The 23,992-nt window shown below is 46.4% G+C and overlaps 1 protein-coding gene across 2 annotated transcripts; it reads right to left on the minus strand.

The window, feature by feature from the left end:
- Window positions 1-96: 96 nt before the first annotated feature.
- On the minus strand, window positions 97-23,992 carry TMEM255A (transmembrane protein 255A). 2 transcript variants are annotated; one of them, XM_057365643.1, is made up of 9 exons: window positions 23,835-23,992; window positions 19,586-19,728; window positions 15,092-15,154; window positions 11,960-12,049; window positions 10,141-10,203; window positions 9,078-9,166; window positions 6,281-6,443; window positions 4,862-5,005; window positions 97-2,847 (listed from the first exon to the last, which is right to left on the minus strand). In XM_057365643.1, exons 1-9 carry the CDS (start codon window positions 23,890-23,892, stop codon window positions 2,689-2,691), a joined length of 972 nt encoding a protein of 323 aa, XP_057221626.1. In that variant the 5' UTR covers window positions 23,893-23,992; the 3' UTR covers window positions 97-2,688. The 2 variants fall into 2 exon arrangements, with proteins under 2 accessions (XP_057221626.1, XP_057221627.1); XM_057365644.1 differs by lacking the exon at window positions 19,586-19,728 and having other exon boundaries at window positions 23,839-23,990.

The raw sequence follows: 23,992 nt of genomic DNA on the forward strand, positions 1-23,992 counted from the left end.
TTAGAAACTATTTTCCAATACAGTGAATAGAGATGAGTTTTATTTTTGTTGGTGGTTTTTTGCCTTAATTTTTTTTAATGCAGATTTTACTTGCATTTCTCACATAGCCTTAAAGATGCTTGTAAAACAGGGAAGATGCTAAAATGTAAAGTGGAATTTATAAATGTTTACAAAAATCACACGATTTTATTTAACTTTGGTAAAGTAATAAAAGGGTACATATGAGTCACAAACTTGACATTCTCATAAGAAATGACAAATACAGTGCAGAATGTTGCAGTTACATTAAACGCTTAGTTTTACTCAAGCAGAACGAAACAGGTAATTCAACAGAAAATACCACCAGTACGTTTTTAAATGTGAAAATGTACTTATCCTTTTATAGTGAATTTAAAGCAGCAATGTAATTTTTGCTCTAATATTCCTTAGGAAAAAAAAAGATAATTTGGGTAATTTCCTAAGGGTAGTATTTTTCAACTCAAAACCAATGGCACCATCATCTCCTAATKATTTCTCTGCCACTAAGTTTTGCAATCTTCAGGATTTTCAGTCATGTCCTGTGGTGTCCCCTAGTCCTTCTAGCCCTATTTAGTTGACAGGCACAAATGGTAGAGTGTTAACTTTTATTTCAAAGATACAGCAATAAAATGTTTCCTGAAACTAAATTAATGTGCCCTTCTGATTCTAGTTTTGTGGGGGAGTTTTATCAAGAGAAGTACTGTCTGTTTTTAAGTTGCCCATGATCTCTTTATCAAGATTTAATTCAGTAAAATGTAATACAAAATGGAGGATACCCTAGTATGTAAATTTATTTCCAGTATGCAAATTTATAGGAGCTGCGCTTCAACATTCTATAGTGAAACMAAATGCCACCAGGATATGTTCTACATACACTACTGCTTTAAATCCCATGAGTTGAATTCCTTTCTCCAGCTGTTTCTTTTCCCTTTTTACTGGAGAAAAGTCACGCTTGCTTCTGGATCAAGTGTCATCCTTTAATGAACTAATATACTGATTAGTATTTGACAGTGGAAATTATAAAGTTAACACAYAGTCTAGCCTAAAGGCTTTGCAAATGCATAGGATTAAAAACAGCATTATAAAGTGTGGGTGTACTTTGAAAAGTGAGATCAGAGACTTCAGTGTTTGATTTCCATGTTGACAGCACTTAAATTAAAAAAAAAAAAGAATTAAAAATAGGTGTCATCACAGTTTAAAATCTAACTGGATTTCTGCCTAACCCACCAGCATGAATTCCATTTTGATCCTGAAAACCAGACTTAACTTTTAGGTACCTTTTTKTCTCTATCAGTTGCCAGTAAAGACAGGCAACTGAGAATTAGGGTCAACAAACTGATGGAAATTACATCTTTAGGAAATCAGGAGTAAAATGTCAATGTTGTTTTTATCCCTGAAGAAAGCAGTTGAGAATGCTCAGGCTGAGCAGCTCAGATCTGAACACTGTCATCTGAAATCACTTCCTGGAGTAGAACCACACTTTACAGGTCAGTGTGTCACATATCAAAGCTGACCTTGTGTTATGCAGGATGCATGCAAAATCTGCTGGAATCTAGATCAATCAGCACAGTCATCAGCTGAAGAGTAAATGAAAGTCACAACAGTAATTGCAAATTCCTCGGTTTCRTCCTATATTACAGGGTGTTGAATTTCATCCGTGTGAGACTTACATCTTGGAGAACTAGTAGTGGATATTCCTTATGTGCAGCCCAAAATACAGCTACTAAAACTGCTTATTCAGGGTGCTGATTCAGTCCATTAAAAAAGTTAAAAGTTTAAAAAGAAATTCCCAACCAAAGAAAAAACAAACAAACAAACAAACATAAATAAATAAATAACATTTTCACTGCACTGTTTCAGTGTCTTGTAGACAGTTCCTGATGGTTTTTATAGGAATGCAAGGACAATTTAGGCAGTGCAACCACCCAAACTGTTTGACTTCAACGTTACTTACACAGAATTCAGAGRCAATTCCATTTCACCTTTTATCTTGAAAAGCAACCTGAAATAAAAACAGCTTGCCTGTTAAGGCTTTCTACCCTTCAAAAAAGCAATATTCTGATAATTTTGCAGAACCTACATGGGACTATCCTATGRTGTTATCCTTTTCTACAGGGTTACATTGTGAGGCACTGTCACAGCTCCCCCCAAAATTTTTCCAGTGTGTTGAGCCAATGAGTGTTGTGAGCTAGGTCCTGTGCCCCCCACCCAAAATCCCAACAACTGGAGCCCAAAGGCCAAACAAAACCAGYGTTGAGTTATGCTGTCTGCAAACCCCCTCACCTCAAACAGATGGATAATCTCTAGCAGCTATTGATCTTGGCTACCCTTACTTCAGCTTGGCACAAGGTGGAGTAAGGCAGACCAGAATCTGTCATCTGTGTCGGATCACTTTATTAAAAATCAAGGACTACATGAACAAAAGAGGCTGAAATTTAGGTCACCTGCTACCCACTGACTCATTAAAACATCAGCAGTCTGTTCCCTTTGTCACAGGCCATCGTTAAACTTCTGAAATAAGTCTCGCAGGAAAGAACAGCCCAATCTAATATTTGTATTTGCAATTATCTTCCGCACCTATTCTCCCGCTCCCTCCCACAGTAAAATATAAATACAAAATGTTCACAATTATTTCAATGGCGAATTTTTTTTTCTTTTTTCCCACATTCTTTACGGTGTGTAAGGTGGTGGCTTTTCAAAAGGTGGGAAGTAGGGTGGCGAGTAGCGAGGCGGCGCATTGGATGCCCACATGTAGCTGGGAGATGGTGACAGGGACTGCGGGTCATCCGAGAGCCCAGAAGGAGTGGAGGCTGGAAACACGCTGGAATGCTGCAGGAAGACAGCAAAGGCTAGAATGTAACCAATTCCTGCTGGAAACGACCTCGTGCGAGCCATGTTTCTTTACCAAACAGTTCAAAATTAACATTTCAAGGTYCACCGCTGCAAATCAGGCTCATACAAGTAACACTTCAGATAACTTGTTGCATTCGAGGTCAGCACAGCCTGTAAGCAAACGTTTTGCAAGAGGAGGCTCCTAGATTCAAAACTGAAGACGTTTTTAAAAATTTGTTTCTCATCACTTCTGTAGGCTTGCTGCATTTCGCAAAGACTGGACAACTGAAAATTGATGAGCTCTTCTCAAACCTTGGGTTTCACACACCASCCAGTAGCAAAAATGAAAGGGATGCCCCGAAAACCAGAGCTGGGACTGCTGTTTTAGAGTTGGGTGTGAAAGCCAGGTTTTTACAAGGGCCCAGGTTTCCTCAGGAATCCTGGTGGGTTGTTTTTGTCCTGTGAAAAAAATGCGTGGAATGAGTGGGAAGGCATTCTTGCAGCAGAGRGAGTGCATCCTTTGGAAGGGATTGGAGAGGGAAGGCTGGGTTTGCTCCGAGTGCTCTGAATGTCAGGGGAGAAGGGGTCAGGATGGTGCAGCCACTGCTGGGAGCAGAGCAGAGCTCAAGGCAAGGGAGCCTCCAGAGCCAGAGGCTCAGCCAGTGCTCCCATCCAGGCATTTCCCCAAGATAACCAAGGCTCAGACTGGGAATTGCATTTGAAGGAAACACTTGGCTATATTAAATTTAGATTACCCGAATTTCTGCCCAGTTTTTGAGCCAGCTCTGAAGCCAACACCTGTGCTCTCAGCAGTGAGACCCAGAGACTTTGATCCRTCTGGCTGAGCTGTTAGCAGAGCCCAGCAGCACCTCCAGTTAAAAAGCAGGGAAATCACCCCTGCTGAGCTCTCTGCAGGTTCTGGRGCTGCCACACTGACAAACCCTGGGGCAGACAGTGCTTAGAACTGCTGAGAAATTGAGAAGAGGACTCTGCAGCAGAGCTTGGTTTGCCATGTACTGAGATTGACATTTCTGTAACTGCAGGGAGTGATACAACACCAGCGACTGCCCCAGGTTTTACTAATCTCAAAAATGAGTCACAAATTTGTATAAATGCATCACAGAAATTCTGACATAAATGTTCAATTATATCCAGGAGCCCTAACAACAACTTGGTCCAGTGGCACTAGCAGCAAACCCAGAAATGTTTWAATTCATGTTACCTCTAATGCATGGCTAGGATGAGGGGTGTGGTGGCTATCACAGAGCCCACCTCTTAGCTGATCCTTAGCTAAGTCCAAGATCTTAAACTCTTGTTAATTAAAAAATGTCTCCAATCCTGATGGCTGTATGACATGTTAATTAACATCACCCCTGTGGTAACCTGCAGAGGAGCTGAGGAGGAAACCTGCTTTCCTCACCTGCTTCAATAAGTGAAAGCTGATGCTGACAGCAAGGTTCACATGAAATCACCATTTCCAGCAGCACATAGGTCCTCAAAGAGGAAGGGATGCATTATAGCAGAGGTAATGCTTGCAGGGACACCTCAGACCATCTGAAACATGTGGAAAATTACCACAACAAAATAGCTKTCCAGGCATCACGTGTCTTCAGGAGCTCAAATATCCTGTTTCCAAAAGCTCATCTATTTTTCTCAGACACAACAGCTGGTCTCATAAAATCCAGCACCTGAACACCCAGCCTCTCTCAGAACACTGCAGTGCCAGGGGCAGTGCCTGTTTTTAATGTGATCCCAACGAGTGAGGGATGGGGAGGGAYRYAGGYARCAGAACCTCTTGYYTYCACTGCAAGGACAACCTTCAGGAAAAAACTGCCTTAGTAAGAGAGAGCACTCCCAAGGACCAGTGCCCAGTAGGAAAATTTCACCATTTTCTACGGGAACAAGAAAATTAAACGGTGTGAATGACAGGAAGACAGGCCCCCAGAGTCCTSCAGACTGGCTGGATTTAACCTTGCTGCTAAACAAGAACACATCCTGTAATGCTGCCCACCTGAAAGTCGTAGGCAGAGTAGGGAGGCAGGTGAGGAGTGCTGTGGTAGTAGCTGTTGTAAGATGTCACTTGTGGCCTGGAGTAGTAGGTCACTGAAGGRTGTGCATTTTCAACCGTGCAGTTCAGCGTAGGGAGGGAAGGAGTCTGTCAAAAACAGAAAGAAGAGAGAGCTGTTAACCCAGTCATGGAAACCTGGCAGCTGAATGAAAGCAGAARGGATTTAAAGGAGCTCTGTGTATCTTTAGACCTCAACTCTGTTGAATTAGCAACCAGCAATCCAGTTCCCTCTCAGGCTGCAGCTAAATCCCAAGGTTATTTCATTCCACAGACACTTTTGTTTCCTCTCAGATTCCACAGAACAAGCTGGCAGCAGCCCAGTGCACACCAGTATTCACACAAAACAGATTTACATCTTCACAAGTAGGAGAAATGATCCATTAATTCTGATTACTCTGTTATTCAGTGCATTTTGAGATAGTTCAACTCCTCTTGTACTGATGTTCACAGACACTTCAATATATCTTCTTTTTGCAGGGTTACAGATTTCTGGTGTGGATCAAATCTAAAAGAGCTAAAATGCACAGCTGGGAATGTGTCTCCTGTTTTATTTGGGAAGATAGTGGTGAGTCTGAAAAGAGTTCAGAATTCTGAAATAAGGTACCCTTAGTGCAGGGCCCAAGATTCTTTTGTAAGAGAAACATATAGCTAGGACAACAAATGCTCTTTTCTATGTGTCTGTTTTTGTATTATTCCAAATGAGTCACAAGAGACTGAAAAAACCCCAAATGCATCTGTTGAACATTCAGTTCTACCCATTCACTTGTGCTGTTTAGAATAAAACTGCATGGAAGGTGACAGGCCCCCTGGTTAAGTGAGGGTATTTCAAAGCCCACATTGTCAGAACAGGGTTTTCTCATTATCTGAAGTTTGGTTTTGWTCCCCAGATCACCCTCTCAGGTTCTGCACCATGAAGAAATTAGATGGAGAGTTTCAGCCTTACACAGCTGCTTCAACAGTCTGTAAAGCTCAGACTGCTACTATAAAATCAACAATTAATGAGCAACCACCACACATCCCTTGTAGAATGTGAATGCTATGCAAAGGAAGATCAATTTTTAAGAAAGAGCTTATTTTTAATCATCCTGGTATTGCCAACACCTCTGTGAAGGTTCCCTTTGAAAATACAATCACTCAGTTCTGTTAATCTTTTCTAACTGTGCTCAGGTGGTGGCAACAAGATCAGAAAAATAAATCACTTCCACTTTTTCCTTACAGTTATTTCTTGTCCTTCTTTCCACACTGATTGCAGTAATGCAAAGATTATTTGCATTGAAATACCAATAGTTCTCATGATTTTTTTAAAAGACAATTTGCCTGATTTGTTTTCTTTAATGCACAGAGAAATTGATACCCTCTTACCATGTCTTTAAAGCCTCCRAGGATTGCTGCTGTAATGATTCCCAGGAACAGCCCAACTATGTTCAGAATCGTCGCCGACCAGAGCAAATGGTAAAGGTGGATGATGTCCTGGCAGCTGCTGACATCAATGTATTCATAGTACCCTCCAGAAATCTCTACCCGGCTAGATTAGGAAAAAAAACCAACAGTAATGATAAAAAAATGCACCACATGTCATAAAATCTAAGCACTACGGCTGGACAGTGAAATGCATTCTGCAATTCATGGAAATCTGGACCTTTCTACAGAGGGAGTGGGGATAAAGCCTCTGAGATCCCGTGCTTGTGGCATCCAAGATCTCCCTGAATGAAGAGCTCGCTCTGTTCTGAAACCAATGACTTTGTGTCTGAACCTGCCAGTTATTTCTTTCTTCTGAAATCTCCACAGAGGCTCTGGAGGCTTCCCAAGGACAAACCAGTCTTGGAATTACCTTGGGAAATCAGTCTGTGCCCCGAGGAGCTGCACCAGGGCAGTGCTGGCTGCTCCTCACAGCCACAGAGAATGGGATGGGATGGGATGGGATGGGATGGGATGGGATGGGATGGGATGGGATGGGATGGGATGGGATGGGATGGGATGGGAGCAGAGTGGGACAGGCATAGGGCAGCACAGCTCCCCTGGCTCTGCAGGGCTCAGCCACCGAGCACGTCCAGCTGTGCCCTGCTCCCCTCACAGCTCTACAGCACCCTGGTTTCCTGCCTTCCTGTTCACACCTCGAAGCTTTTCCACAGGCAGCTTTTCCACCAGACGGAGAAAACTCAGTCAAATCTGGTTAGGTGACTTCTTTGGGAAAGGAAGAGCTCCTACAACATGTGGGCTGGAGTCCTGCAGCAGAATTCTTCAGGAACAAATTCTCTCTGACCGCCTCAGCAAGGCTGACCAGATGTGTCCTACAGCAAATTCCCCTTYAGAAAACTTATTTATCAGGGACAAACAGTACCAAGAGCTTATGAATGRCTTATCTGCCAGCTCACACCCAGGGGTAGGCTCCAAGTGCATGAGAGCTTTGGGGAGAGTGGAAAGAACAGGCTCACATTTAAGGTCAAGAAGCAGGAGATCCARGCACAGCTCCCCAGCAGACTCCACAAGGTCTGCAGGAAACCACTCCCTTTCACAGGAGTCACCCTCCTTCCCTCGTTACTCAATTTCAGCTTCTTTGCCCTTTTTATTCCCACATTTCATTGTAGCAGGCCACTGCAGGAGACCTTGCAACGAGGRGAAAGGGATTTCAAGCAGAATGGAGGCAGATCATAAGCACAGGTTACACAAACCTGTGTGGAGGTTGGCACGACCTCTGTGTACCCTGAGCTCTGACCGTGACCCTCCAACAACACAAACTGAGTGTGCTGTGTGCTSGTTCCTATGGAGATGTGGAGAGCACAGAGCTCCCAGGGCCTTGGTGCATCAAAGAGAACACCCYGAGCTGTTCAGCATGTCCTGATCAACGGGAAGGGGTTCATTATCATGTCCCTTATCATGGGAAGGGATTCATCCCATGCTGCTACAGCCAGCATTCCCAGAATCAGGACGATGCAAGATTGCTGTCACTTTTTCAGTGATTTCCATCCTTTACATCAGCACTAACCAGTCTTGAGTGTCAGTGCCTCTCTTACTGAGATCCCAAAAGAACTGGCACCTCCTCGGTGGATGCTTGTGTGGTACAAAGCAAGATTAAAATGGCAACAATTGATATCTTTTATCAGAGAGGAGGAAATGGCTCCGGGGCAGGTCCCTGGACCAGCCTGACTGGGAAGAACAAAAGYAAAATAAATACAGAAAAGTTCCAAGCTTTTCTGTTCTAATCACTTCTCTGTGTATTGCTATCTTCAGCTAGTAAACGGGATTGTGTTCTGTAAACTGCTCAAGGAAAGGATGAGCTTAACCCCTCTTTTACACCCACAAAGTCCTACAGAGACCAGGGATCACGATTCCCAGCACAGGGAACCACCCACCCTCTCCCAACACCAGCTTTTGATCTTCCTCCACCACGATCAATGATTTCAGTGGGGGCCAGCCCAGATAAGTACTGTGAGAAATGCTAAGCCTGAAACAGCCCCAGGCAAGAGCCAGCAGTAAAAAAATCAATTTATTAATTGCTTGCTGACACAYATTAGACACTCCACATGGTATAAGCTGTAAATTAAGCTGGTTTAGGCACAGTAGCCAGATCTCAGTGGTGTGATCACTGTGCAGAGGCTCTCGGTTGGTAACCACCTTCTGAGTCATTGCACRGTGCTGGTTCACCTTCCAACCCCGTGTGACCATCAAAGACATTCACTGGGCACACAGGACATGGATTTATGAACACACAGATGGCACCAGCCTGTGAATTCTCCTCTCTGTTTGCAACATGGGGAATGAAATGGTGACAAGGTGAGGACAAACAGTGTCCCAGTTTTTGCATCTTCAATATTCTAAAACAAAAAAAAGGCCCAGTGCCAACGGAGAAGGAAGGTGTTAAGAGAAGGGACACTCAGTAGGTGAAAAACATGAGGAGGACACTAAGCATGAAAATAATGGAAAGTGCTCTTCATTTTTGAAGCTGGGCTTGCCCAGAGCATGCTCACGCACAGCTGCGATGGCCGTGGTGTGTTTTACACCCTCTTTTACCGGGTTTGCTTTGTCTTGAACAAACAGAGCTTAAGATTCCTCCCCACAACAACCGTCATTAACCGACAGCATCCTGCGAGCAACTATTGCAAAAGAGCACGGCCACTGCCCGCCCTTCCCAGGGCCAGGAGYGGCATTTTTGGCTTACTTCCCACAGTTGTACAGGTCACAGCAGAARCAGGTGTTGGTTTTTATTTTCGGCGTGCAAGGGGCACGGCGCTGTGGGTGACAGACCGCCTGTGTGAATACAGAAAAAAACACATAAAGCACGGAACCACACAATCCCCAAACATAGYTTCTGCTGCTATTTGCACTGTTTTACATGTAGATTTCTCAGTGATCTCCGGATTAGCCGCAGGCAGATTTTTCTTATCTTGCTCCTAAAAAGTCCTCCGTTAACAGAACAGAGACTCACTGGACTAGAATAGCCCAGCGCTTCCTTTCGAGTGGGGAACTCAGACAAACGCTTCCCTGCAGAGGAAGGAGGTTTCGCAACTCTTACAGGCAGCTGCTGAATTAAAGAACCTCACCCCACAGCAAGGCACAGCAGAGCTGTCCATGATCCAAAAGAACAGCCAGATTCCCGCAGAGGGGCAGAACTCATCAGGGATTAATTGTCTGCAGGGTGGTAACAGCCAAGCTCACACATTTCAGCCCTTGGCTGGAGAAGAGAGTGGACCACGCCCAGGCTGCTGAGGAGGACTTGGCACCTCAAGCAAGCATTCTAATTTGGAATASAGTGGTTATCCAAAGCTACCTGGGCACTTGTGAGGACAATCACAAGTGAGAGACAATCAGTGCTCAGCAAAGGCAAGGACATTCATACACACCATCAGTATGTGGCAGGATCGTCCCTCCCCARCAGGCTTCTCTTTGGAGAAGACAACAAGAGAGGTACAGAGGCTGGTCCATGCTGCTCAAATCCCCAGAAATTACTGCTGTCTGAAGCCATAACCCACTAAAGATCCAGAGAAACTGGTGAATTTTCCTATCCCACATCCCTTCCTCTCCATCTGCTCCATCTCTAATGAGGCAGTGCATGGAGGAACTCACCWCCCAAATCCTCCCAGCATCCTGCTCCTGCCCCAGGCCCAACCTCCCACCCCCTCTTCACTTTGCAGATCTCCAGGACACTGCAGCAGCTGTCTGGCAGCAGGTTCCTACCCCTGCACCAAGAAGCTGTCACAGGACACAGCAGAACCTGCTCTCACCTCTGGTGGGGTCGTGCTCTTGGAATAGTACTGACATCGCCCCGCGTACAGTGGCCTCAGATCCTGCCGGGGAAAAAAGCACCAGCTCAGCCCTGCAGCAGAACCAAAATCAGCCAAAGGGACTGGGGAAAGGGACCAGGCTTTAGAGAGACCCTGATCTCACACCAGCACCTCAATACAGCAGCTGCTCTGCAGACCCCACCCCGAGCCTGGGGTGATGTTTAACCCTGGTTTTGTTACAGACAGCACAGGAASAACAGTCTCTTTGGGTCTCCTTGGGTGGTGGTGGCCATGCTGAACTGAAGCATTTATTCTTCATCCTACAAGACACATCCCAGGTCTGCCTGACCTGTTTCTAAGGGCTCTGCGTGCTGAATCATAACAATTTCTCGTTAATTGCTGGCAAATTTGTTTTTCCTGGGCTCTTCAATGTCTTGTGGGAAAGCTGTGGAGGATCACCAGCAATTCAGCCTGCAAATATGCATTAATGTGTTCCTYTGGGGCAGCTCAGTCTCCAGGGCAAAACCTCAGGGAAAGCAGTGCTGGAGGTGTAGGAGGGTACCCACATCATCGAGCCCTGCCCAGAGCAGCCAGACTGGCTCTGAAGATGTCTGATCCAAAGCTCGGGGTGGCACAGCAGTGGCAGCACAGGCAATAGGGAGAATGATGTGTGCTGCCGTGGCAGCAGCATGTCCCCAGCAAGATGGTGACACTTTTGGACTGTCAGGTGGTAAAATGAGGCCAAAAGCCCRTCCATTCATCAAGAGGCAGAAACCAGAGCCATTGCCATCCCAGCTGCTCAGCTCTCATTGCCTCAGACACGCAGCCACCCCCGGAGCCAGCTGGGAGGAGCTGCCAGCTCACCCCAAAACCCAGCCATGAGCTCACACCCTTGCAAAGGGGGTCAGAGGTGGCCAGGACCGGCTGGTTTTGGACACATRTCACACAGCAGAGTGGAGCTGCCCTTTGCTCTGTCACCAAATCCTGCCACCTTTCTACCCTGGAATACTCAGGGGCAGGAAAGAAGAGCCAGCTTCACAAGGAGCATAACCTGCCAGCTGACACAGGGAGTTTCCATTTCATGAGTAATGCTGACCTTCTGACATGCCATTTCATTCTGATACAAGTAAACTCCAAATCTGTCTTTTCAATCCCTTTTTGCCAAAAATTTCAAAAAAGTCATCAAATTGAATGGTTGCAGGACAAAAATCTGTTTGCAGTTATAAATTTCGATCAAAAAGCTGAAATGGAATTGTGTCTTTTTATTCCTATAGTAATAATTAAAGCTTTTGCACATCCCACTGTGCTAGTGATTGGTCACGACAGCAGCAGCTTATAATTTTTTTAAGTCACCAAATGGAAACTGAGAACCTGCAGCAAATGTTTCCCTTTTATACTGTAACGCTTCAATGAGCTTCGTATCAAATGGCTTCATTCTACTACAGCATCCAGTGATTCGCTCTGCATTAAGAATTAGCTTTGCCTACATTTAAAACAAAATGGATGTTACTGCTCATACCTTATCCCTGGGTGATAGCTGTAATTCACATTACATCTTGAGAGTTGTGAGACTCAGTAAACACATAAAGCCAAAAAAAAACCCAAAGCAAAGCTTTAAGGTCTTGGTGCTTCTCACTAATTTTAAAATATTTTTGTAAAAAATTGTAACATTTTTCTAAAGCTCATGATTTAAAGCAGCATTCAGAACATGATATATGTTTACAGGGTTTGATGAGGCCTGATACAGGTTTGCAGAGACCATCACTYGTTTCCTTAGAGTAAAAGCAGTGCAGGAGCTGTGTTTTGCTAAAGCACTTACTATGTGTCTGGCAGCAAAGACGCCGTCTACTATGGCACAGCAGAACGCAGCGATGACACCGAAGCTGATGAAGACGATCGATGCAACCAGCTGAGAAAGAAAAACAAAGCAAAGTATCACCTGCCTCTGCACAACCAAGTGATCTGGGCCCTCTGCACAAGGATATGTAAACCACGGTCAATAAGCCCTCAAGCAATCAATGACCCAATGTTTGCCCTGGCTGCACAGGCTGGTCCTGCTGATGGCAGAGGAGGAGCGTTGTGCCAGACGGGCTCTCTGGGGACTCCACAGAGTAATGCAGGTTTTTCCATGACTCCAAAAGGCTAAACTTGGGCTGAGAATACACCTCCTCTTCTGGCTGCTTTTGTCCTCAACTCCCCCTTGGAGAGAAAGGAGAGATTTTCTTCTCTCCTCACCCTGGAGCTGTGGGGAGCTGCTGCTGCGAACCCTTACCCCTTGACAAACATAACACCTGACAAACATGCTGCTGAGAACACAACCCCCCTGGCAAACACAGTCCAGAAGGATCCTATGTGTGTTTATAAAGTACCTCGGGATTTGTAGGTTAATCACACTGGTGTTACCTACATCTCCCTCATTGAAACCAGACCTTGTTCCAGTAAGAGATCAGATCAGCCTGAACAATGACTGGAGATGCCACAGGACTCACCTGGGACAGTGCAAGTGGCCCCTGTACAACTGCTTACTTMAAAATGGGAGAAAATAAAATGGTTTTCTAGATGAGGCAAGGATTTGAGGCACTGACATCAAACCCACAGCTGCACAGAGAACAGGCTCTGAAATGATCCCAGTGGCCACACAAGCACCTCATGGTCACAACAAGCAGCTCCTGGAGTACCAGATGCTGTGCCACAAAGCACTTGCAGATGGCAGCAGGTGACAATCTTTCCAGGACAGATCCTGCTCTGCTCCTGCTCCTGTCAGCTGTAAACTCCTGCATTTCCTCCCCACTCAGCCCCAGCATTTCCATGTCAGGATCCCAACTCACCCTATCCATTACAGAGCCACACTTGCTCACTACCAAACCAGTGAAACCACACGAGGAGAGAAAGTGCAGTGTCAGTGGAAGAAATGGGGTTTATGGCTTAGGTTATTTCGTGGCAAGTTTAGTTATTCTCAGTACTGTCCTTTGTTTCATACACACATGAAAGAGGATATTCTCCCTAAATAGCATGAGCCTTGGAGATGGGAAGTGAGCCAAACACTAAATATATACAGTTAGGGAATTTGTCGGTCATCTCTGCTCACAGATAGGAGCTGCTAATATGGTGGTTTAAAATAAATACAAGGTTAATGATGATACTTTCGTAACAGCCCTACCAAGAGATAAGGATCTCMTGCTAGAAATGGGTTTGCTCACTTTATTTACATAGTTTCCTCTCTCTCAGATGTAGAACGAAAAGCCTGAAAACCAAACACTGAGAATTTATGATAGAGAAAAAAAAACAAACAGCAAATTGAAATATACAAATCAATTTAAAAATCACAGTTTCCAACTTGCCAATAAGATTTCTGATTTGGGGTTGATAATACTGTTACTGTAGCAAGCAGAAGTCCCTCTCTCGAGCTGTGTGATATTATTGACTGATCTTCAYTCATCTAACTCCAGATGAAGTCAGCCACACCGAGTAGCATTTGGACAACAAGACAAATTGGGTTTGGAGAGGGCAAAGCAGGAGTGTCCTGTGCTGAGGTTCCCTTTGGGCAATGGTGCAGCCCCACAGGGCCCAGGAAGCTGCTGGGTCTCCCTTTTCCATGGCACGGATGGCTGTCACAAAGGGATGTAAACTGCTGACTCCTCACTTGGGAGCTGCTGAGTGGGCAGGGTGTGTGTGCAGAGCTGCGTGGGAGCACAGCTGGCCCGCCCTGTGGACACAAATCCCTCCCTTCCCTTGTAAAAGCATGGCATGGGAGTCAATTCACTGGGGTGAGGAAAAGCAGAGAGMTCTGTTCCTGTCAGCTGTCGGGATGGGTGAGAAGTGCTCGGTCAGGTTGGTTMTGAGGCTCACTGCACTCCTCACACTGACACAAACACAACAACAACACAACTGCAGGAGCTGCTTTTGGCTGTTTCTGCCCTCAGCTGCACAAGCCAGACTAACGCTGCCTTTTAGCTAACTAGGGCACAGGGGAAGTTCAGAGAAGATAAAAAAAATAAATCCTCCACGGCCAGTGGTGTTAYGGAAACATGCAATGGACAAAGCTGCCACTGTGAAGTGCTCCTGGGCAAGGAGGACGTGTGACTAAAGCACGGGGACAATAAGTGACAGCTACTGCGGGTCCTCTCTGCGGTCAGAGCGGAGACACGCTYGCTGCCAGCCCAGGCAGCAGTGATGCAATCCCTGCAAAGCTGGGTCACGAATGTTTTTTAGGACACAAAACGATAAGAGAGATGAAAAGAAAAAGCGCAGGCTACCCAGGGCTCCTCAGAATAACCAAACAAGGCAAGTCAGAGACACACTGTCATTGTGGGCACTGGTGTGAAGAGTCCTGGGCTGGCACGGTATGGTCGTGGCTCAGGCAGACACCGACATGASAGAAAGAACAGGATATGCTGCTCTTGCACAGCCAGGGTGAAAACAAGAAAAAATATCCACTGGGAAACTCCCCTGCCCTGCACCCTGTCTGATGTGGGAAAGGCAGATGTCACCTCCTGCAGGGTCTCCCTCACCCTCTCCTGCTCTGCATGGCAAAGGCAGCACAGAGGCAGATTCTGGATTTGTTCAGGAGGGAATTTCTCCCTCTGCCTTTGCAGAACCGGCCTCAGCCTAGGTCAGCAGCACACACTGAGCCCCCTCCATCCCTGCCCAAGCAGGCAGTGCCCAGCAGGACAGGCTGCAGGGACAGCCCGAGAGGAAGGCTGGAGGGATCTCACTGCCAGAGTTTGGGACAACCATCGGGGAGGGATTGCAGCCGCTTTCCTGGGAGAGCTGAATGGAGGGCAGGAGGCAGAGTGCCCATTGAGTGCTGCTCCTGGGCTACCAGGAACCATCTCCCCTTCTCAAGAGATACACTACATTGGAAGAGTTAGGAAAACCTAAAATAATACTCTTTACATACAATATTTGAGTTACTGTCATTTTTTAAGAAAAGTTTTTATAAAGCACTTACCATTTGCCTTTTGTTTTCTATCAAGTTTGATCCGATTATTCCAAGGAACGACCCAAAACCGAGCTGAAAAACAGTGTATTGTTAGCATTTAGATCAGGATGATACCCGACATATTTTACACACAGACAGAACATAATTAAATCCAGAAGCAGCAAAAGAACATTCTGCTGATGTGTRAGCACTCTTCCTTCAGCAAGAAATCAGTGGAGTCTCTCACTAGCAGGAACTACCAGGTGTATCCCACACATGACACTAAAAGCACGTGCAGAAACCAAAAGGATGAGTTCTGAATTCCATCCTGCCCAGTGATGCTGGAAATGGCTGGTGGATGAGGATTTGCCCTGCTGTCTTGGAACAGCCCTACAAACACTCAGGAGTCTCCAGATGCAAACCCAGCAGGACCACAGCACCAACACCTGTGGGACCAGGGTCCAGGGACCTCACTGAGCATGGGTTTTTAACTCAGWGTGAAATATTAAATAAGGGAGATTTCTACTTTAGAAGATTTAGCATTCCAGCATTCAGCATAGAATTTTTCTGCCTTCTCTGACTCCTCCCTCATTTCCAGGGGTGAGGATGCATCAACTGGGGTGTTCTACCAGAAGAGCTCACACCGGCCCAGCCAACAGAACAAGCTACTGCAGAGAAAGGTTCTTTCCTTGCTGTTGTAACTGACAACACCTATTTTAGCTTAGTGAAGTCAGCCAGGAGAGCAATTTCCCACCTCCTTTCTCCACAGCTTTAATCTACACTAAGTGGAAGTTTCTAGGACAGAGCACACCTCAGCCAGGACAGAAACAGGGACTTCAAGCAGGAGCCATGGACTAAGAAGGGAGATGGAAAAGTGATTCTGTGTCACACTGAGAAAGGAATTTGGTTGGTGTAGAGCATATCCAACCCCACTTTCATGGGCTGGCAAATGACAAACGCTGGAAAAGTCCTACAGATGGATCTGTCAAATTAAGGAGGTGCAAATCCAGCCAAGAGACCAGGGGTCAGCAAAGATCCGTGTGAAAATGCCCAGTAACTGTCTGACTCCCCAGGAAGAAGAACAAGGCACGAGACAAGCTGCAGTGATTCAAAGTGAGTCAACTAATCTGGAATTGATACTTGAAAATCCCGGAACAGAAAACAAAAGTTTAATAAATCCCAAAAGAAGAGGCAGAGGCACGTGCAGAGATCAGCAGACACAAATGTGATAGAAGTTGGGYTTCAATCTTTGCTTGCCCTGCTTAAGCCCAGTAACCTTTGGTGCAGTGCTGCASGCAGGGAGGGTGGCTGGCTCCAAGAGCAGGGATTAAAGCAGAGCAGCTGATCAGGCTGCTGCTTCCCCGCTGCCTGCCTCACACTGTCCCCACATCAGGGACCTCTGTCCCCACAGCAGGGACAAACTGCCATGGTGGCAGCACAGCAGAAACCAGGGGCTGCTTTGCACCRGAGTGGCTGACAGGCAGGGCACAGACCCAGGGCACTGCTGAACTGCCCCACTCTGATCTGCAGTGCTTCTGAGATTATTATKTTGCTCAGCTTGGGCAAATAACACCCCTACCTTCCTCAAGTAACAGGATATTTATAGTTCAATTCCAAGCATAAAAACCTGGGAGATCCAGGCATTCACAGTAATGTGGATCCAGGCAAAATTTGCAGTCCGGTGATGTTTAGCAGAGGGAACTTGTGTGGCAACACATGCCTAAGGCAAACGCTCAAGAAAAATGTTTTGTGTCCTTTGAGCTTTAAGAGAAATATCCACATGGTGTTYCAGAGCAGCCTCAAACCAAAAGGTAAAATGCTTTAGATAATTTAAGATAATTCAAAAAGAAGAAATTAGAGCAGGTCTGTACATCCAGCAGGTGAAGACCAAATAAACTGGTAGATTCTTGTTAACAGGAATTCTCATTGCACTAATGGAAAAACTACTCATTCTTCCATGGATGGGACAAGGAGATCTCAGTAATGATCATCAGTTGCATCATTTATTTGCTGGTAGATGTGATCCCCTGGGATGTCTGTCTGAAAGGAGGACAGGACACAAAATGAATGTGCTTTTCCAGAGTAAAGCCTCAAGCCAACATCCTTGGCAAGGAACCATAACAGAAGAGTTTTGCCAGTGAAAGCCTAAGAAAGGTCAGGCATTGACACAGATTCTGGCAGCTGTTACAACTTGGAGACAACACACTTATCTCCGAGTCTCACTTCCATAGGGGAGCTTGCCTTCTGCACCTGAGCTTGACTCTTATCTGCTGAGCACCGCTGTTGTACTCTGGGTGACATTTCCTGCAGAGACACAGCCAAGGAGTTCACTGATGGAGTTGGGAAGGGTTGGGTGGTCACAGAGGAGGGTGAAGGCAGCCTGGCTACAGGATATCACTGCACCCTCTGCTTCAGCTTCTCCAGTTGTACCAAAGAGGAACTGAGCTGCTTGGGAAAAAAAAACAAAACAAGCTCAAACCCTCCCAAAACCCAGCCCAATGAAATCCTACCGACGTGTGGAAGGTCTCCAGTCCTTCCTTGGAAGCAGAGGCCTGGGAAGATAATCCCCTGCACTGAAGCAAACATCTCTGCATGCTTCCTCCTTGCACAAGARGTGTTTGCCCAACAAATACAAGCTGAAGGAGGAAAGAAGTCACGGCAGCAATGAGACATCTCATGTCTGAGTTCAAGAAGTGTTTGGACAATGCACAAAGTRTGATTCTTGGGGYTGTCCARRAGCTGGACTYRATGATTCTGATGKGTCTTCCAACTCAGAAYATCCTATCATTTTATGATTCTATGTTCCATAAAATGATTTCAGCCATGGCACTGGTCCCCACACAGAGAAGTCATTCATACAAAGAGACCTCTGGCTCTATCTGCTTGAGGACAGCKCACTAAATACTGACACACCACAGCCAGTGGCGCCTTTTTCCCCAGCAAAGGGAGAAATCCCAGCTTGTTATGAAACATCAGCTATTTTAAGCACCTGCTGAAGCATCCAACAGCACACTGAAATGTTTTCCTGTGCAGCAGGACAGGTGAGGTCATCACACATTTCCACAGAGCAGATTAATGAACCGAGAGGGGGAATTTGGTGACAAACACAAATTGCCAGGGTGCTTCTGAATAAAGTAACTCAACGCCCTTCCCAAGTCCAGGAATTCATTAATTCCTTGAGTAGACTAAATCTTTAAAAAGCGTAAGTGATGCTGACGTTCCCGGCCCATAAATAGCTCAGGAGATGTCAAGGGGACGTGAACAGCAGGCTCTGCCCATTTGCATCAATCTGCAGGACCTGCTCTGGAGCACGAGGTTCAGCTCAGGCTGGCACAGTGCAGGGGGAGTGTGGACAGTCTGCAGCCAGCCTGTCACCTTTCTCAACACCTTCCCTCTACACTTCTCTTGSAAAAAGATCTCCTACATGCAGGAGACACTGGGACAAGCCAAAAAACCTAAACCAAAGAGGCCCAACATAATCTGCAGCAATGTTCCACATTGTAATGGCTGTGAGGGGGCTTTCTTCAGCCATAGAAGGACTGGAGCACAGCGTAAAGCTCCCTGAGATCAGCAACACACGGCAAATAAATCAAACAGCAATGAGGCAAGAACAAGTCTCCACCTGGTTGTCTGGAATGGTTTCAAGCCTCCAGATTCAAGGCTCCAAACCAGATGGGTGGCACTGTACAGCTGTTACACCAGGAGCCTCTAGCTGGGGCTTCTGGCTGCATTTAACCTCCTAAGACACCCAGTTTGACTGCAGTTCAGTGCTTCTTTTTCAGCATGTCTCAGACATGCACAGGAGCAGAGCAGGACTTGTTTTCCAGCTCGTGTTAGACCTCTGCTCATGCTGGGAGGGTCGTGATGTACTTGCCCCTCAAGCTTCTGCAGGACAGTATAAACCTAACTGAATGAAGGCTGGACACCAGTGGTGCTCTCTAAATTAAGCCATTTGAAGGCACAAGATTGTCCTTTCCCATTTTCRGCTGCTGATAGCAAAAAAGAAGAAATGGATGTGCTCGTGGCTTTGATGTACATGCTCCCCTGGCAAGCTGCCACAGCTCCTCATCCAGGGACTCCAATCTGTTAAACACTTCTGCAAGTGAACTTTATGACCACAAGTTCATGTCACCAATATTTCAAGATCTGGTCTCTCTCAGCTGCTTTTGGCAGCATGGTCCTTCTTTGCCTTACTTTGCCAACCCCTTTGCCCGGGGTTGTGCGATCTACACAAACAAAGAAGTCCTAAGGTTGCTTTGATTGATATAAAACCTATTTWTCTGTCTCACCACTAGCTCAAAAGCATGTTATTACCCAAGCTCAGAGGAAGCTGCCACTTGGATGGGATTTTCGCATGGGAATGAGCAGCAGGTGCAAAATAATAATAAAACAAATAAATCAAATGGCAATGAAGTAGCTGAGCAAAATATTCAGGACAAGATCACCCTTCATAACATTTTCAGCATTACAAAGGACTTTGTAGGCAATAAGTTTTCTAGACCTACCTAGGAGTTCTATACTTACAATCACCCCTGGGTAATAACCTCCAACAGTCACATTTTGGGTTCTTGTTGTAGCAGCTAGGCCCACCGTTAGAATTAATACTGACACAATGAGSAGAGTCACAGTTACGTAGAGGGAATTTCTTTTTCTTCTATTGAACGACCCTAAAAACACACACACACACAACAGAATTTGCTGATTCCGTCTGGGGAGAGTCACAGCACCACAAATTTTTCCTCCCACTGCCAACCACACCACGGTGAATTTCCTTTCTCCTAACTTGAGAATATTTTTGGGTTTGGCTGTCACTTTTCACCTTCACTAACATGCTTTATCAAGCRTTACTAGGGCATCTGAATCCACAGTTACTTATCACTGCTCTGACGTAGATGAAGAGAGCCTGAAGAACTGCAACTCTGCAGAGCTCATTTAGATACATCGGAGTCTCCCAGCCCCGCTGGCCCCAAGCAATTGAGCTAATGAGAAATATTCCCATCAGACATTTCAATACTTTCTGATCTATCTACTTACATCAAGCTAAATAACCACACTGCATGCTGCTTGTTTTGAGGGGGGCAATTTTGACTGTAATCACAAGGCATCCACAGTTTTCCATGCAAATGAGACATCACCAGTAACAGCCTCTTCTCCCTCTTCTGTAGTATCATCCTCTACTTCCAGCAAGGACCAGGTATTTTTAGACGCTTGAATAATGAATTTTGTGGATTAGTAAAACTCATCTACAGCTGCCTGATGATGAGGGTTTGTTTTTTTTTTTCTATATTTATAGATCTCCCAAATGAGCATAAACATAAAAGAGTGATTCCACCAGCCAAGAGGAAAGCTGGCTGCGACACTACTCTCAGCAACATCTTTAGGGGAGTGTTTGGTCTGCATGTGCTGTGCCATCTTGRTGTCCCTTTGTGGAACAATCCTTTTGATCATGTTTCATATGTTGTGTAGATGTAACTCGTCACCTGCAAGAACAGCTGGTAGGATAATGGGCTGTAAGGGTCCCTGCCATGCTCCCTGTGGGCTCTGGAGCCACCCTGGATCCCATTCCCATGGCCTGGGAGCAGGTAAGGGTATTTYCACCCCAGAGGCTCCCAGCACTTCTCAGGGCATTTCAGAGAAGGGCAGGAACGTGTCCCAAGAGCAAAGAGCAGCTTTCACCCTTGCTGAGTGTATTCCCTAAAACAAACCACCATGGGACCCCCCATTTGTGCAGGGATTCCAGCAGTCTGTGCCCAGCGAGATAAAACACCTGCAGAAAGGCCATGAGGGAAGGCTTGCTCAGCCAAACACAACCTCCTGTCCAAATTCTCCAGCAGGAGAAGCACACCAGGCCCTGCTGGGCAGCTTTTTGTCTCGAAGGTGCACAGYCCAGGTGCCCACAGGCCCTTCTGTAGGGTGTGTGCATATCTGCAGAGCAGATAAAGAGATCCTTTCACCCCAACAGCCACATGGACACACACTGCTGCCAGCGCTGTCCCTTCCTCCTCACGGACAGCTCTGCACAGGGAAGAGCACAGCAGCTCCCACAGCTCCCACAGCTCCCACAGCTCCCCACAGCTCCCCACAGCCTGACTGGGGCTGTGCTGCTGCCAGGAATGCTCCCTCCCCATGCTCTGGGCTGCTCAAGGCTGGATCATTCCACCCACAGACGAGCGTGAAATCACAGACAAGGCTGAACCTGGGGCTGAAAGCCCAACAGAAGGAGAGCACCCAATCACTGAAGGGTTGGAAAAGACCACTGGATGGTCCTTCCTTGCCCTTTTCATCCCTGCCCTAGATGAAAGGYAAGAGAGGTTTATAAAAAAAGGCAYCATGCYTTCTGACTGACCAGTGTCTCTGGAAGGAAAGCTCTCCACCCACAAACCTTCTGCTCATGTTCCAGAGCCCAGGTCTGACTGCACCTCTGGGGCATCACTGGTCCTAAGAGCRATGAGTCTGACAACTGGTTAGTCCTTAGCTGGAATAAACAGCTAGACAGTTCTAATTTCAAACAAAAAAATATTAAAAAASTGCTAAACAGCCCCAAGATTCAGGCTGGATATTTTATCAATGATCCTTAGTCTTTTAAGCCATGTTTTATAGGCTGGAAMTAAAGGTACCTGACTCTTTGCTGCAGGTCACATTTGGGGTTATTCTCCTAAATCTGACAAATAAGTTAATAATAGGAAATCTAGCCTTTTAAATAATCCAATATTCATATTTAAAATATGAAGCCATTTGTATGTGTTGCCTTCCAAACACAATAATTGTGCATYAATGTGACCATTTAAATGCAAGTGSYCCATAAAGTCTTAAAAATCCATAGCAGTGGGACCAAAACTGGAGAAAATTTGCTGCTTCTTACATAGACCAGGTTTGAAAGGAGAGAAAGGATTAACTCACCCTGCTTCCACGTGATTACCAGACTTCTGATTACTGCTCCAGTTTGGCTGGCAAATGAGCAGAAGGTAAATCAGCCCAGCCCTGTGTTCCTTACACAGCTCCCCGTGTGCACGGTGGGGCTGTGGGGATGCAGATGTTTGCAGGGCACAGCTGCAAACACAAAATTACACACCCAAACCTGTGCTCCTGCACTGCCACCACAGATGCTGCAAAAACTGACCATGAAAACACCTGCAAAATGTGCTGTTTCCCTTAGAAACCAGAGTATCTTGCAATAGCATTTTTGCAGAAAACAACYCTGAAAGAAGTGGCTTGAAACACCATTTAGAGATGCTGCACTTGTTTCAGCACCATCGTGTTTTTCATTCTTCTTTTCTGTGTTGCTTCCAGCTCTGGACTGGGACACATCAACATTCAATAGAAAACAGAAACATAAGGTTTCAATTGGAAAATTTCTCAAAGCCTTTCAATATTCCTCATAGGATTTAAAGAAAAAGAAAAGCTTAACATAAAAAAACCAACCTGTTATTTCAAGTTCTGACAAAACCAGCCATAATCATTTAACTTGATATTGAAGGGAAAAGAGATGAGAAACTGAAGAGATAATATGATTACCTCCACTCCAGCTCTGTATTGGGATATTAATTACATATTTTTCTTCCTCTGAAAACACTTTGCTGTGTTTAGAAAGACAGTGGTTTTGTACTCCTGTAAGGATGCCTGCAGCTGCTTCAGACTCATACCCAGTATCTCTGTAATAACTGCTGAAGGGTTGCTCTGACAAAATCCTCTCCCTCAACATGAATTTCTGCTGAAAGTATTCCCCATCAGATCATTTTCCTCTTTGCTCCTGAGCTTGGTAAAGCTCTATACACAGAAGCTGAACTGCCTCAGCTTTGCCATCTGTGCTTTCAAAAGACAGCAATAGCTTTTCTCTGTCATTTATCCCAAACAGATATCCCAAAACTTGCAGTGCTTACCACAACATAAATAGACTAAGAGATCCAAAACACTGTGCTTTRCTATGTGAGGGAGCTGTAAAGAAATTAATGCTACCCATAGCCTGACTACTGCTTTTGCTAAAATGGCACTCCAAACGGGCACTGGTCTTAAAATGATCATTTTTATTTTAAGCATCAGAAATATCCTCTTGTTATAGTTGTCATATATRTATAAGGCACTCTAAAGACAAGGTTGTAGCAGTTTTTTCCAGATTTCTTTAAAAGTTTGCAGTAATGCATATCTTTGAACTGCCCTTGATTTAATTCCGTTTTTTTTCCCCCAGTTATTAGAAGAAAATGGACAAGATGGCACAGAAACAAGACTTCTCCATCTTGTGCTTTGGGGGGAAAAGACAGAAGCAAAGAACAGGCACAGAGTAGCCCAAGGAAGAAGCCAGCTCAAAGTTTCACCCCGGGAGAACCGGGGGCAGGTGGCACCGAGCCTCTCTCTTCCCAGCCCCTCTCCTTTGSTCCCATTTTTCTGCTAAAAACGCGTCACCGTGGGAGCTGCGACCCCGGGGCTCGGACTGCGGGCCCGRCAGCGCTGCGGGGCTGCTGCCCGGCTGGGGGGACGGGGAATGGCATCGGTACCGGGGATCCCGAACCCACTGCGGGGAGCGGGAGGGCAGCGGCCCGAGGATGCATCCCGAGGATGCCGCCGCCGCTGCGGGGCCGCGATGACCGCCCGCGGGGGTCCCGGGGACACACGGCCGAACCGAGCGCGGCCGGCGGCGGSGAGGGAGGGGAGGGGAGGGGGCGGCCCGGCCGCAGCAGCCCCGGAGGGTCCCCGGGGACCCCGCACGGCCCCGCACCCCACGGCCCCGCGCCCCCCGGGCCGGCGGGATCGGGATCCCCCGCGGGCCGGCACTCACCCACCGAGTCGGGCAGGGCCACGCCGGCCGGGCGCTGCTGAGTCAGGGACTGCCGCATGCTGCCGCCGCTCCCGCCGCAGCCGGCCGGGCCACGGCGGCGGCACAGCCCCGGCACAGCCCCGGCACAGCCCCGGCACAGCCCCGGCACAGCCCCGGCA

Source organism: Malurus melanocephalus, unplaced genomic scaffold (assembly GCF_030028575.1).
Source record: "Malurus melanocephalus ecotype Western Australia unplaced genomic scaffold, MMel_1.1 scaffold_56, whole genome shotgun sequence".
Lineage (NCBI taxonomy): Eukaryota > Metazoa > Chordata > Aves > Passeriformes > Maluridae > Malurus > Malurus melanocephalus.